This window comes from Polistes fuscatus, unplaced genomic scaffold (assembly GCF_010416935.1).
Source record: "Polistes fuscatus isolate 324 unplaced genomic scaffold, CU_Pfus_HIC Scaffold2, whole genome shotgun sequence".
Taxonomy (NCBI): Eukaryota; Metazoa; Arthropoda; class Insecta; order Hymenoptera; family Vespidae; genus Polistes; species Polistes fuscatus.
Window position 1 is genome coordinate 15,192,716 of NW_025113096.1, and position 12,963 is coordinate 15,205,678.

The 12,963-nt window shown below is 33.2% G+C and overlaps 1 protein-coding gene across 1 annotated transcript in view; it reads right to left on the reverse strand.

The window, feature by feature from the left end:
• LOC122516259 (nuclear transcription factor Y subunit alpha-like) overlaps positions 1 to 12,754 on the reverse strand; it is a 31,200-nt gene extending 18,446 nt beyond the window's left edge. Inside the window, exon 1 of the mRNA XM_043633935.1 lies at positions 11,669 to 12,754. Coding sequence (XP_043489870.1) covers positions 11,669 to 12,041 — 373 coding nt within the window. The 5' untranslated portion in view covers positions 12,042 to 12,754. The remainder of the gene's footprint in view (positions 1 to 11,668) is intronic.
• Positions 12,755 to 12,963: the final 209 nt, after the last annotated feature.

Here is a 12,963-nt window from a genome sequence, read left to right on the forward strand (position 1 = left end):
GGTCAACCTCAATTAAAAAACAGTGTTTCCTTTTATCTATCATATTTTAATATCCTCGCCACTTAGCATGCACCCGTATGCATAATGTACGAACCAACCTATCCCGGTCGGTAAACTTCAGGACCACGTCTTATTTCAACTTTGAAATTTCATTCAACCGAAAGGACCGACCGATTACCACTGAAACGAACGAAAACACGTTGTAAATCTTTGTGACCGGCTAATTCGGTTACTCCGATGCTCGTAAAACGTCGTTATTTGTTTCCGACGCTAATAATTTTTCCTTTCTCTTCTTCTTTTCTTTTTTTCCCTCTCTCTCTCTCTCTCTCCTGTTTTGCTACAATACTTTACTCTACTCTTCTTCTTCTTCTCTCTTTCTCTCTCTCTCTCTTTCTCTCTTTTACCGACATCAACGGCGTTACGATCGAATTAAGTATCATCACGCTACCGGCCGACAAAGTTCTCGCTTTAATTAATTTTCACGAAACACAGAAGGATACGGCGTTCGTTAGAGATTGTTAAATTATCTATACACCGTTGCTACTTACTTCTTCGGTCACGAAACGTTGTTCAACCTACCCTGAATGATAATAATAGTAACAATAATAACTACTAGAAAAAAAAAAAAAATAAAAAGAAAAGAAAAAAAGAAAGAGAAAAAATATAAAGAAAATAAGTATACTCGATGCAGAAACATATAACGCTTCTCGTTCGAAAGTTTAATACCTTCCTTGAATCGTATCCATCATCATTACACGCTTTCATAAACGATAATTATATATAAACGCATATACACACGTACGCGCGACGATAGTAATGTCAAAGCCAGTTTAAGTTAGCAAGGCATCTTCCTCAGTGGTTGATATTCGCGAGCGAGCCCAAGTTAAACGCCAGCTGAATTTATCGCGATCACCACAGTTATGTTATCGAGATCCTATTCGCCGTCGAACATGAACGTTATAAGGTGTGTACTTTTTTTTTCCTTTTTCTGTTTTCTTTTTTTTATCCTGAATGCCACGAGAATTAAATATATTTACTTTTTTACTTTTTCATCTGCCGCGATAAAAAAAAAAAAAGAAAAAAAACAGGAGGTTTAACTCATTCAAATTACGATTGTACCCTAAATGACGTGCGTGTTACTCGTTAAAAGGACCGACAATAACGTTCATTTTTATATGCCCAAGATAACGCCGCCTATTGGAAGAACTACTTATTGCCATAACCACAATATTGTGTTATATTAGAAAAGAATGTTTAATAATTGAGATTAAATGATGATCTTATATCTTACCTGACCCCCGTTTTTGTATCACCCCTCCCTTTTTCTCGTCGTTGAAATAATCTATCTTATAATAATCTCGAACGAAATTTTTATTCGGGTTTACGATCGTTAATTAACAATTCATTGGCCGAGAGAATTTATCAAAGATGGAATAATTTTCTTTTTTCGGCTCGTGCTCGATCGCGTTTTGCCACCAATAAAAGAAAGAGAAAGAAAGGAAAAAAAAATTGCGTGCCGCGAACACGACCCTCACGCGCACACAACCCTTTCTTTCCTTTTCTCTCTCTCTCTCTTTCTCTCTCTCTCTCTCTCTCTCTCTTTCGTTCTGTATTTCTTTCTCTTTTTCGCTTACTTGCTTACCCGTTCACAACCCCTAATTACTAACCACGGGTTGTTACTCTTGCGGCATGTCATTTGCCCTACGATATTATACTCCCGTCGTCGCGTGAGATCACCGACGGATCTTTTCCAGGCTTAACTTAGTCGGCCGATTGTTTTAAACGACCGATCGGAATCGAATTCCCCTTTTGTCTTTATTCGCGCCTTCAAATTATTATTATCCATCTATTCACTCTTACTCGTATCTCTCTCTTTACGCGTATTGTCACTTGATGAAATTATTTATCGCGAAAAAACCTAACTATCTATTTGTTTAATTGGTCGATTTAATTTTCAATAATATGATTATACATAGTAAATTATATAATAAATAAATTAATAAATTGCAAAATATATAAATACGATAGTAATATAATTTCGAATATATAAAAGATTTGTTGTAAAAATATATATATATATATTTAATATTTATATTATTATATTTATAAAAATATATTATATATAAATGTAATAAAATATTTATTATGTATCTATAGTTTTTATTTACATCGATAATTACCATTTTATGTTGAATTAATTCGACGAAAGAAATACGTTATAATGCGAAAATATGTGTGTGTGTGTTTTTTTTATTTTCTATGAATATATTAAAAATATCTAACAATGTCTATATATATATAGACATTATTATTATTATTATTATTTTGTGTTATCTTCGTGTTGTGGATTTGCTTGAATATTGAAAACGTCGTAAAGGATTTCTTGGTCATGCCGATGGAACTGGAACTAAATTGTGACATTTAATCGGTCAATAGATTCTTTCAAAAGAGAGGATTTAATTCACAGCCTATTTTGACGCTTATCCTTAAACGTGAGTTACGGTTGAACACAAACGTGATATTCTCTCTACCTGTTTTAGCAATTATAATTATACGCTACCACAGAACGAGATAAGAACATCGAGTAGGTATATATTTTTAGATAGACAGATAAATTATGTAGAGAAAATTAATTTCTTATAGGTAACCTTTCTAAACGGAATCGACGACTGGCATCAATGATTAAGTTAATTACATATTACAACGAGAAAACAAAAAAAAAAAGAAAAAACAAATATCAAACGATTGAAACGGAAAACTATCGCTATTTTCATCTTGTTTTCAATTTTTCCCTTAAATATTCACATTCTTTTAGCAGGAGTAAGAAGATAAAAAATAGAAAAAAGAAAAAGATCTTGCCAGTTTCTTATTCAACGAAATAATCAACAAGATTAATCATTTCTAAAATCACCGTAACGTGAATTTTAATTTTCTGGTATTTTGCCTCGAGGTATTAAATGTCACAATAGTTTTTTGCCACGATTGAGTTAATATTACGATAATTCAACATAATCGCTAAGTAAATTTACTATCTTTTACATAAACATAGTAAAGTGCAATAGAAAAAGAAAAAAAGAAAAAAAAGCCGTAAATTGAATACTTTCTATTTCTCAATTAAATATACGATGATTATTTTCAATTAAGTTAATATAAGAAGAAGAAAAAGAAAAGAAGAAAATAATTGATTAATCTTCTAATAAACATACAATTTATAATAAAATAATAAAAAGGAAGAAAAATTCATATTGGAAAAACGAACGATTTGATGGATCGGACGTTTTGTTTTTTTCAAATTTCATGAAATGGAATTCCATGGAAGGAAGATAATCCGTGGAAAATATGTAAATGGAAAAAAAAGAAATATAAGAGAAAAATAAATAAGAATAAAAATAAAAATAAAAATAAAAATAAAAGAAAAAGAAAAAGAAAAAGAAAAAGAAAAAGAAAAAGAGATACTATGTCTATGCGAGCTCGGAAGAGTGTTTGCTTCGACGAACAGCAAGAGCATAGCTAGCACGGTAATCCGACAGAGGCTAATTAATGCTCGTTACGCAAGAGGCGGCGGGACGATTAGGGCCGATGCAATAAATAACAATTTTAATTATCAGCATGCGTGGCAAACTGTGTGAGCCGTTGGCGAAATTTCACCGGCGATTTCGCATGAAATTCGCAGAGTTCTCGCTCGAGTACCATCCCACATATATACATATATGTGTATGTATACTACGCATAATAAATGCGTATACACGCATAGATGTATTTGTACGTTGAAGAAGACCTGATGATAAGCGACAAACGATTCGCGTTCATTTAACGGAATCGTTTGTAAGGTTCTCTTAGAGTAACCTACGAATCCACGAAACAGACGACGTAATTGCTTAGCGGCTTCTCTTAATCGGGCAAAGGGCTCCTTTAGGACGAGTTAGAGAAACGTTACTTGCTTGTCCTGGTGTATAGTTAGTATACAAGGTTTAATAGTGTAACTTGTTACGAGTTAATGTTTCGTTAAATAGTATACATTTGGATAGTAACATTTTAAATATATTTTCATGACTTAACATTGTAACTTGTAATGTATTTTACAAATGTATATTATTTTCGAATTATTCTCCCTATATTTTATGTGATATTAAAAAACGTACATATATTATTATATTTCGTATATATATAATTCTATATAATTAATTAAGTACGTTATTATGTATCTACAAAATATATATACCTATAAAAATGTCTCAATATGCTAATATTTGCACGAAACGTAATCGAATTTATCAAAGTTTCAGTTGTTACGTAATTAATTTATTTAAAAAAAAAGGAAATTCTACGTATCTAGAATTCAATGAATTTGTTAATATCAATGAAAGTTATCAAACTTATCTCACTTTGAAAAATCATTATAAACTAGACGATAGATCTTCTAGAAATCGTGTTTCTTGTCTTTGGAGCACGACTCGCGTGCAACATGATCCTTTATCCTCGATATTAATTATCTTTAATGGATCTATGAAACTAACGGATCAAGTAATAAATATAGGCGTCGACAGCGTACGACCGACAGGTGTCCTTTTCGGAAGGATAGTCTCGGGATCTTTTGAATATACCTTATACAAATGGTTTCGTTAAATCGAAATATAATATTATCGTCACTCTTCGTATGAGCCACGCGCGTTTTGCCTACGGCTACATTTCACCAAGATCATTTTTGAAAAAACGTAATAAATGTCTCTGTCCAATGGCGATGATTTAAAACATATAGAAATTAATAGAGAATCATCAACAAATACGTTGACATTAATTACTTCATCGGGATGCTATATTTATCGAATTTACCACCAAATTGAACATAAACTTGTCAACTATGTTAACTTAGATTTGTTTGATTACAGTTTTATTGTGAGTGATGACATTCAGACAAGAATTTTTAATATTCTCGAACATACGTTAACACTATTCGTTAAATATTTATTCTTTAATAAACGAAAATTTCTATTTTGTTTTTTTTTTTTTTTAATTATAATCCTTTTTATCTTTCGTTTTATTTTCGTTTAATTAGATGCAATTTAAATGCCAATATTAACGCCTTCGGGAAAATTCATTTCTTCTTATATAATATATGACCGTTTGTTCGCGTAAAAAGGGCAATTTTTTTGTTTAACTTATCATCGTTTCATTTTCCATATTTTACTTGTTAATCGTAACAAAATAGTTGGAAAATTTTTTCTAATAATTAACATACTTATTGGACACATAGCATGTCTCTAATTTGTTCGAAAATAATTGGTCCTGTATACTTCATTTCTTATCAGAAAGTATGTATGTACCTACATTGTTTTCTATGTAACATATCCTCAACTGTAAGATATTACCAGGTTATTGTCAGCCATTAGTATAACGCTCGTTAGTACATACATTTTTAACGCAGCTCACCTTTTATCGTACCGACTATCGTAACTGCGAAGGAAAAGGCATGATTATGGCACAGGTAATAACAAAACCGCCCATTTTGCCCTATTAATTGTTTTTCTTTTTCCACCTTTCCCTCCTCCCTCCATATTTTACATAAAATATTATTATTTTTGTTTTTTTGTTTTTTTCACTCCTCACTTCTGTTATTCGATGAATAATTAAGCTTTGTCGTTGAAATATTTTTCTTTCTGTTAGTATAATTGAAACAACAACAACAACAACAACAATAATAATAATAATAATAATAATAATAATAATAATAATAATAATAATAATAATAATGGATGCACCAAATTACATAGGAAAACTCGCTCGTATTTGGTCGAAAGATTAGTATGAATGAAGTAAAAACCGAATAAACCGAGTCACCAAAAAATAGATAATTATAATAATAATAAGAATAATGATAATGATAATAACTGTAATTATTTATATTATTACCGATAGATCTCTCGATCATTTTAGAAGGATCGTGATAAACGACAAACAATTTCTAGACGTTCGAGTAGCTAGCCCGCTAGACAGCTGCAAACGGGAATTCATGATAAATGCTTCTACAGTAATTACTTTTCCGGCAAGACAGCTTTTTCCAGAAGTACGACTTTTCCCTCTTTCCTCTCCTTTTCTTCCTTATTTTTTCTTTTTTTCCTTTATACTAAAGTTTCCGGTGTATTACTCGCGTCTTCTACTAACACCGACGAAAATATATTTCCAATTTCGGATTAAATAGGTATCTAACAATTGATAACCCATTAACTTAAAATTATTCTGTCGTAATTTCAACAAAATATACGAGACCAAATAATCCAATGATTTATTTTTCCTTCTAGATCACGCCTTAATATTACTCATAAATAAAATATCCAAACATTATCTGACGTTCGTATTTCAACTATCACTGTTATTCCCATACTTTATTTTAAATTTAAATAATAATTTATTTTCAATCATTTTTTTACCCGCGAGATTCTAGCTCGAAATTATTCATTAAACAAAACAAATATATATAAAAAAAAGTTATTTGATATTCATTCATATTTCAGCTATCACATAGTCTTCGCTATACATTTTCATACAATAAAAAAGAATACTATTTTTTATATGATTTCTTCTATTTAACATCTCGTTTCAAATTATTCGTAAATAAAGAGTCAATAGTTATCCGTTATTCGTTCACATTTCAACAATCTTAGAGTTTTTTTTTACTATAATTAGATAATACTATATTTTTTGTTGTTGTAATGTGCAAGATATATCTTTTGTAATATCTTTTCGTAAAATCGATCCGACTTTAATTGGCCGTTATTGCTAACAAATTTCTGAAATAATTTTCAACCGAGATGAAATTATACTCTGACACAGAAAAAGAGAGATAGAGAGGGAGAGAAAGAGAGAGAGAGAGAGAGAGAGAGAGAGAGAGAGAGAAAGTCGGCACGAGTCGGTGAATTTGCAGGAGAAATAACTCGAAAAGTAATAAAAGGGAGATTCCTATCGTCCAAGACAATTAGCGGAGCATATAAATATGACGTATTTATAGTCTGTCAGCCGTATCTTACTCGTTTCGTTCTTCTCTTTCTTCTTCTACTTCTTCTCTTTCTTCTTCTCCTCCATCTCCTTCTCCTTTTCTTCTTTCTTTCATTTCAATCTCCTTCTTCTTCTCTTCGACTAAACCCCGCGCTATTATCGTAATTCAAACTATTTAATTAATGTTTTTCTCTACCCTCTCCCCGTCCCTCCACCCGTCGCCGCACCCCCTCCTTACTTTCAGAACGAACGAGAGATACGAAAGATGAATCGGAAAACGAATAAATCAAAATAATAGGTATGATATAACAGTCAGAAGAAAAATTTTTACCGATGACGTAACACAATTTTTTTTATCGATTTTTTCTCGACGATCCCCCATCAACATTATTGTGTTGCATTATAATAATTTCGAATGAAATCGAGAGATGTTATAAAACAATACCTCCCATCCCCCTATCCTCCCATCCCCCCACCCAAAAAAAAGAGAAATAAGCGTAGGAAGAAAAAAAAGTAAGAAATAAATTTATCTCCTGTAAACGAACGATGATTGATTTTGTGTAGAGAGCAAAAAAATGTTGAACCAACCGCGTAAAGGAAGGAAGGAAGGAAGAGAGGAGGGAAGGGGCGGGAACGAAAATAAATAGAAAAACAAGAAATGTCGAGGACAAGAAATATAGGCGAAAAAGATCGCGAGAGAAAAGGAAGAAAGATAAGAAAACGAGACATCGTTGTTGTCGTCGTCGTCGTCTTCGTCGTCGTTTGCCACTACTTGACGCGATAATAACATCGACATAGTTAGTTTTTGCTTTAACAACTTTTACTGTCGATTTTCTCTTATGTTATGTTACATCTTCTTCCATCCAGGGACTTAAGACTCTCGAGACTAATTATTGGATCCCTTTGGGAAATACGATACAGAATCCTCTGCCTTTTTTTTGTTTGGTTCACACTCTTTTTGGGACCTAACAAGATAACGAGAGGATTCCTTTTTTGAAACACAATTAAAGCGATGATTTTCTAAAATACTAAACGATATGTTTTTCAGGTAATGAAATTAAGATTAAATACGTTATCCAATAGTCATTATTCATTCTAATGAATTGAAATTAAGTAATATATTGATATTATTATTAGATCTTCGAGAATGAGAAATCGTTTATTAAAATAAATAACTATCTATCTCTTGAAATACGAAGGATAGAAAGAAAAAAACCAAACGAAAAAAATATTGCATATGTTTTTTGACAAATCAGAGATACGATAATTAAAATAAAAAGGCGCGCGCGTAAACACGTATTCGTATACGATTGGAAAAAAAAAAAAGAAGAAGAAAAATGTATTTATTGAAATTGGACAATCCGACGACGATCAGGATTCGTATGGAGATTTTGTTGTTGTTGTGTTGTAAAATAGGATAAAACCTTAGAGGGACGATTCAATTTGTCGGCCCGTGGTGTGAGAGTATTTTCTATCGGCCCGTGGCGAAATTCACAGCGTGGCACGCAAACCACGTTCGAGAAATTAGCTCGTGACCGAATAGGATACAACACACGAGAGGGATGGTATTGGTGATCGCGATTGTAGTGGTATAGAATAAGAAGAATAAATGAAGGTGGAAGGAAGGAAGGAAGGAAGGAAGGAAGGAAGGAAAAGAAGTATGAAGAAGAAGAAGAAGATGATGAAGAAGAAGAAAAGAGAGCAAACGTGTCTCAAATGAAGGAAAAGAAAAAGTAAGAGAGAGTAAGAGAGTTAGAGAGTTGGAGAGAGAGAGAGAGAGAGAGAGAGAGGACGAAGGGCTGAGAGAAGAAGGCGGACGGTAGAAAAAAGAAAGAAGTTTTGAAAAGGGACTAACGACCGGCAGTTAACGGCGGCTCTGAAATTGCTGGTTGCCCGTTGCATCTTCCACGGCCAGGCTAGCCCGAGAATTATTAAACTGTAGTTTAGTTTAAATTAAGTTATTACTCAGAGCCCGTACGTTTTGTTTGTCCCTTTGTGCCACGACTATGACCCTTCCTCCCTCTCTTTATCTTCTCCTTCTCTCTCTCTTTCTCTCTCTCTCTCTTTTTCTCTACGTTTTTCTCTTACTCTTATTCATCCCTCTATCTTCTACTTTTTCTTCTTCTTCATCTTCTTCATCTTCTTCATCTTCTTCTTCTTCACCTTTGTCTTTTCATTTTTAATCTTCCATCATTCGTTAAAATCTCTCACGACGTTTAGCATTAATATTACAAATTTGTCGCCAACTTCAATTCTTTTTTTTTATAATATAATTCGTTGAATCTTTTCTCCTTTGTGGTCAGTTCGCTTATTATTGTGTAATCTTTTTAAAACGTTTAACTTATATTGGTATATGATAGGGCTCTTGTTGGTTTTCTTAACAAAAAATTTAGTTCTCTACTCTGTAGTATACGAAAAAAAAGAACCCACGAAAACGGTATAAGTTTGGTTTTTTCTTAAAGCATTATCGCGTTGGGAGTCCGACCATTATTTTACGATTAGAAAGACCGAGCGCGAAGGGCTAATATTAGGCTGTTTTATGAAAAAAATTTTCGATTCGATGTGGTTGAGTCAATAGGACAAAGAGGGGTGGGTAGGAAGGAGGGGAGCAAGAGAGGTTAAACGAAATGTACGATCTCGTTTATGTTGTTGAAAAAAAGAAAAGAAACAAAAAGCCCCGGGAAATTTGAAATAAATGGGCCCGTATTATGCCATCAGGATTTGCGACGTGTTTTTTTTTTCTAGTGAAGTAAATTAAACGAATATTGAAAGGTTTCACGATAAAACTTCGATTCCTTTTTCTCCACTTACTTTTTGACAGGAATATTTATTCAATCGAATTTCTTTGAAATTAAGATAAATTAATTTTACCGTTAATGAGTTAAAAAAAAAATAATAAAAAGTAACAAAGAAAGATGAATAGTTTCTTCATCGGTTATTAACTAAAATTACACTTGCCTAACAAATGATTGATTGTTCATTTAATTTTTCCTCGTCTTTCTAATTATTTCGGATAGTAAAACGTGTAAAATTTCTATATCATCGATTGTACTTCTTTACTAAATTTATATTTTCATTAATTTCAATGGATTAATTCTTATCGAGAAAATTCGAATGGGATAGTTGTAAAGTGTGCGTGAAAAAACGAGAAACCCAAGTTTTACCGATAAAGTTGTTCAAATCGTTGGAAATAGAAGTTTAGAAAAAATATGGAGAAAAAAAGAGAGGAAAAAAAAGAAACGATACAGTTGAAAGCGGAAAGAAAAAAATAACGTATAAGTATAACGGTCGTGTAGAGCTCATGCACGCGACGCTGACAGCAAGCATGGCCGTTGAACTAATTATGTAAACGAGACTTTTGCAAAGCACTCGATCCCAGAAGAGTGGCAACGATTTCGACTTACCTGACGTTTCTACGTGTGTAACATTAATTAAAAACGATAATGATTATATCATAATAACGATGAAGCTAACAAGTTACATCAAAGTATAATACTATTGGATGTTTACAGGTTGAAAATTATCATTTCTGATAACTTATGTATTTACATTGTCTTTTTATACTTTTTTTTTTCAAACTCTCGTGTTTGTTTTATTTCTCTCTCTCTCTCTCTCTTTTTTATCTATTTCTTTCTCTATACATGTAAACATTGTATATTATAGAAAAATATATGAAGAAATATTTTTTTAATGAAGAACCTACAATGTAAATTAAATGTAAAATATAACCGATAACGCGTATTCAAGTAACAAAATGCAGAAGTAGTGCAAGTCACGCAGCCACGCGCGCTCCTGAGAGTTTACGTTTGTTACATTATTATTCTAAAATATTATTAGACGATAACGTCATCGTAACAAGACACATCGAAAATTTCCCATTGTGTCGATTAACTTAAAAATAGTTCTAAACATTCGCATCTATTTCGAGTTAACAAAAAGTTTAAATATCATTTGGAATAAATACTTATAGATACGAAACTATAATTATGACAAGAAAAATAGGTATAATTAGAGGAAAAAGAAAGAAGAAGAAAAATAAGCAAAAATAAATCAGAAATAAAAAAAAAAATATAAATAAAAAAAAAGAAAAAAATATAGACACATAAGATGACCAGATCCCGTAGAACAGAAGGTTCAAACCCGTTCTGGTTAAGTGGCGCTCCCTTCGAAGCATAAACACGAAAGTTAGGGGTATGAATGAGATCACGTAAAAAACAGATTTCCACCCTCCGATCGTCGTACGGACTTTCCGCCGGCACGGAACGTGATTTTGGTTCGAGTCCTGCGTTAGATAGGGAGTCGAGAAAGGGCGTTGCGGATAGGGACTAAGCTTATAAGCGATCCCAAGGGCTCGTCAGGAATGATCTTATGATTGACCGCGTTACGACACTCCCAATAGACCACTTTTTGATCCACCTTTCGAGAGGATATCTTTTCTTTGCTTTCTATTCTTTTTTGTTTTCTTTTTCTTTTTCTTTTTTGGGTCTTCTTCTCTCGAATAAAACTATGATATTATAGGTCAGTGTCAGATTCTCACACACACGATTGATGGAATCCGTTGTTACGAAAGACACAGCTATCGATAAAGATGAGATATTATGAAAGACCGAGAAAAAAATAATAAAACAAGAACAACAACAAAAATAACAACAAATATTATATCAATTTGTCGTACCTTTTTTCTCATCATCCTCATCGCCGTGATCCGCATTGTGATGAAGATTATGTGTTGCCGGATGATGACCGGTGATCGTCGGTACCAACGGATGATTTCCCAAAGTAGGATGAGGATGATGAGGATGATGATGACTGAAGTATCTGACAGCCGCTGCGGCAGCTTGATGCTGTGCTTGCATTGACTGCTGAACTTGGCTTTGGACCTGCCCCAGAACCGGATGATGAGGTGGCCATCCCGTAAGATGGAATGGGAAGACTGGTGTTGCTCTTTGAAACAATCTGGCCGGTGCCAAAAGCGAGCCGCCGGACGCTGTTGAGCCGCTACCAGGAGGCAAAGGAAAGGATAAACCGCCTCCTGGTTCCAGGACCATGTTTGGTACCAGCTCGACAATTGATCTTCTCTCCGCAGGAGAGGTCTCAATCTTTTATCATCAATGGGATATTCAAGAATTAGATATTTCTCTCTTTTTCTATTATCTCTTCGAAGTCTTTATAGATCACATTTTCTGATTATCCTTCGATCCATGCATCGACGAAGCTCATTAGATCATTCCCACGAGCTCCAATAAGTTACAAAAATATATTTGCATAATCTTCCTTGAACAAAGATTTGATGTAACACGTTTATAATGAAAAATAAATGACAGAAACCGCGTTTCTCGGTTGTATATCGCTGTCCGTCGGATAGGATAAAACTTTGAAACATACGACTTTATCGATAATTTATATAATGTTTTCATTAATTATCAAACATCATTGAAAAATACTTTTACTATGCTATGCAGTGAAGTATCGTAACACGCACGGGTCGTCTCTGGCATACGTCAGATGTCATGATAAGTAATAACTGGCGACAAGAGATCGAATTTACAAAGATAACTTTTTAGCCTATACTTTGGAACTTGTCTTGATTCATAGACTAGACGTCGATCGATCTAAGAATAGAGGATCGATAAGATACAAGTGATACGATTAAAACAATTGATCCGTTGACACTTTAGAATCCCTTTTAGTCATTCCACTGACAACACAGATTAAAAAAGGTCCTAAACGAGACCAAACAGAGGGAATCTCGTACATTGCTGTCAACACCGGATCCTGAAACTTCAGGACATAGTCACTAATCACTATCTTTGTCTTTTTTCAAACGATAAACGTCAACGCGACACTTTGGTCCATGTTATTATAGATGGTCTATTAAAGTAGTCCTCTCGGGAAAAGAAAAAAGAACAAAAATAAGAAAATCCAATCCAAAGTTTCGATAACTCGGATTAAATGAAGGACAATAATAAA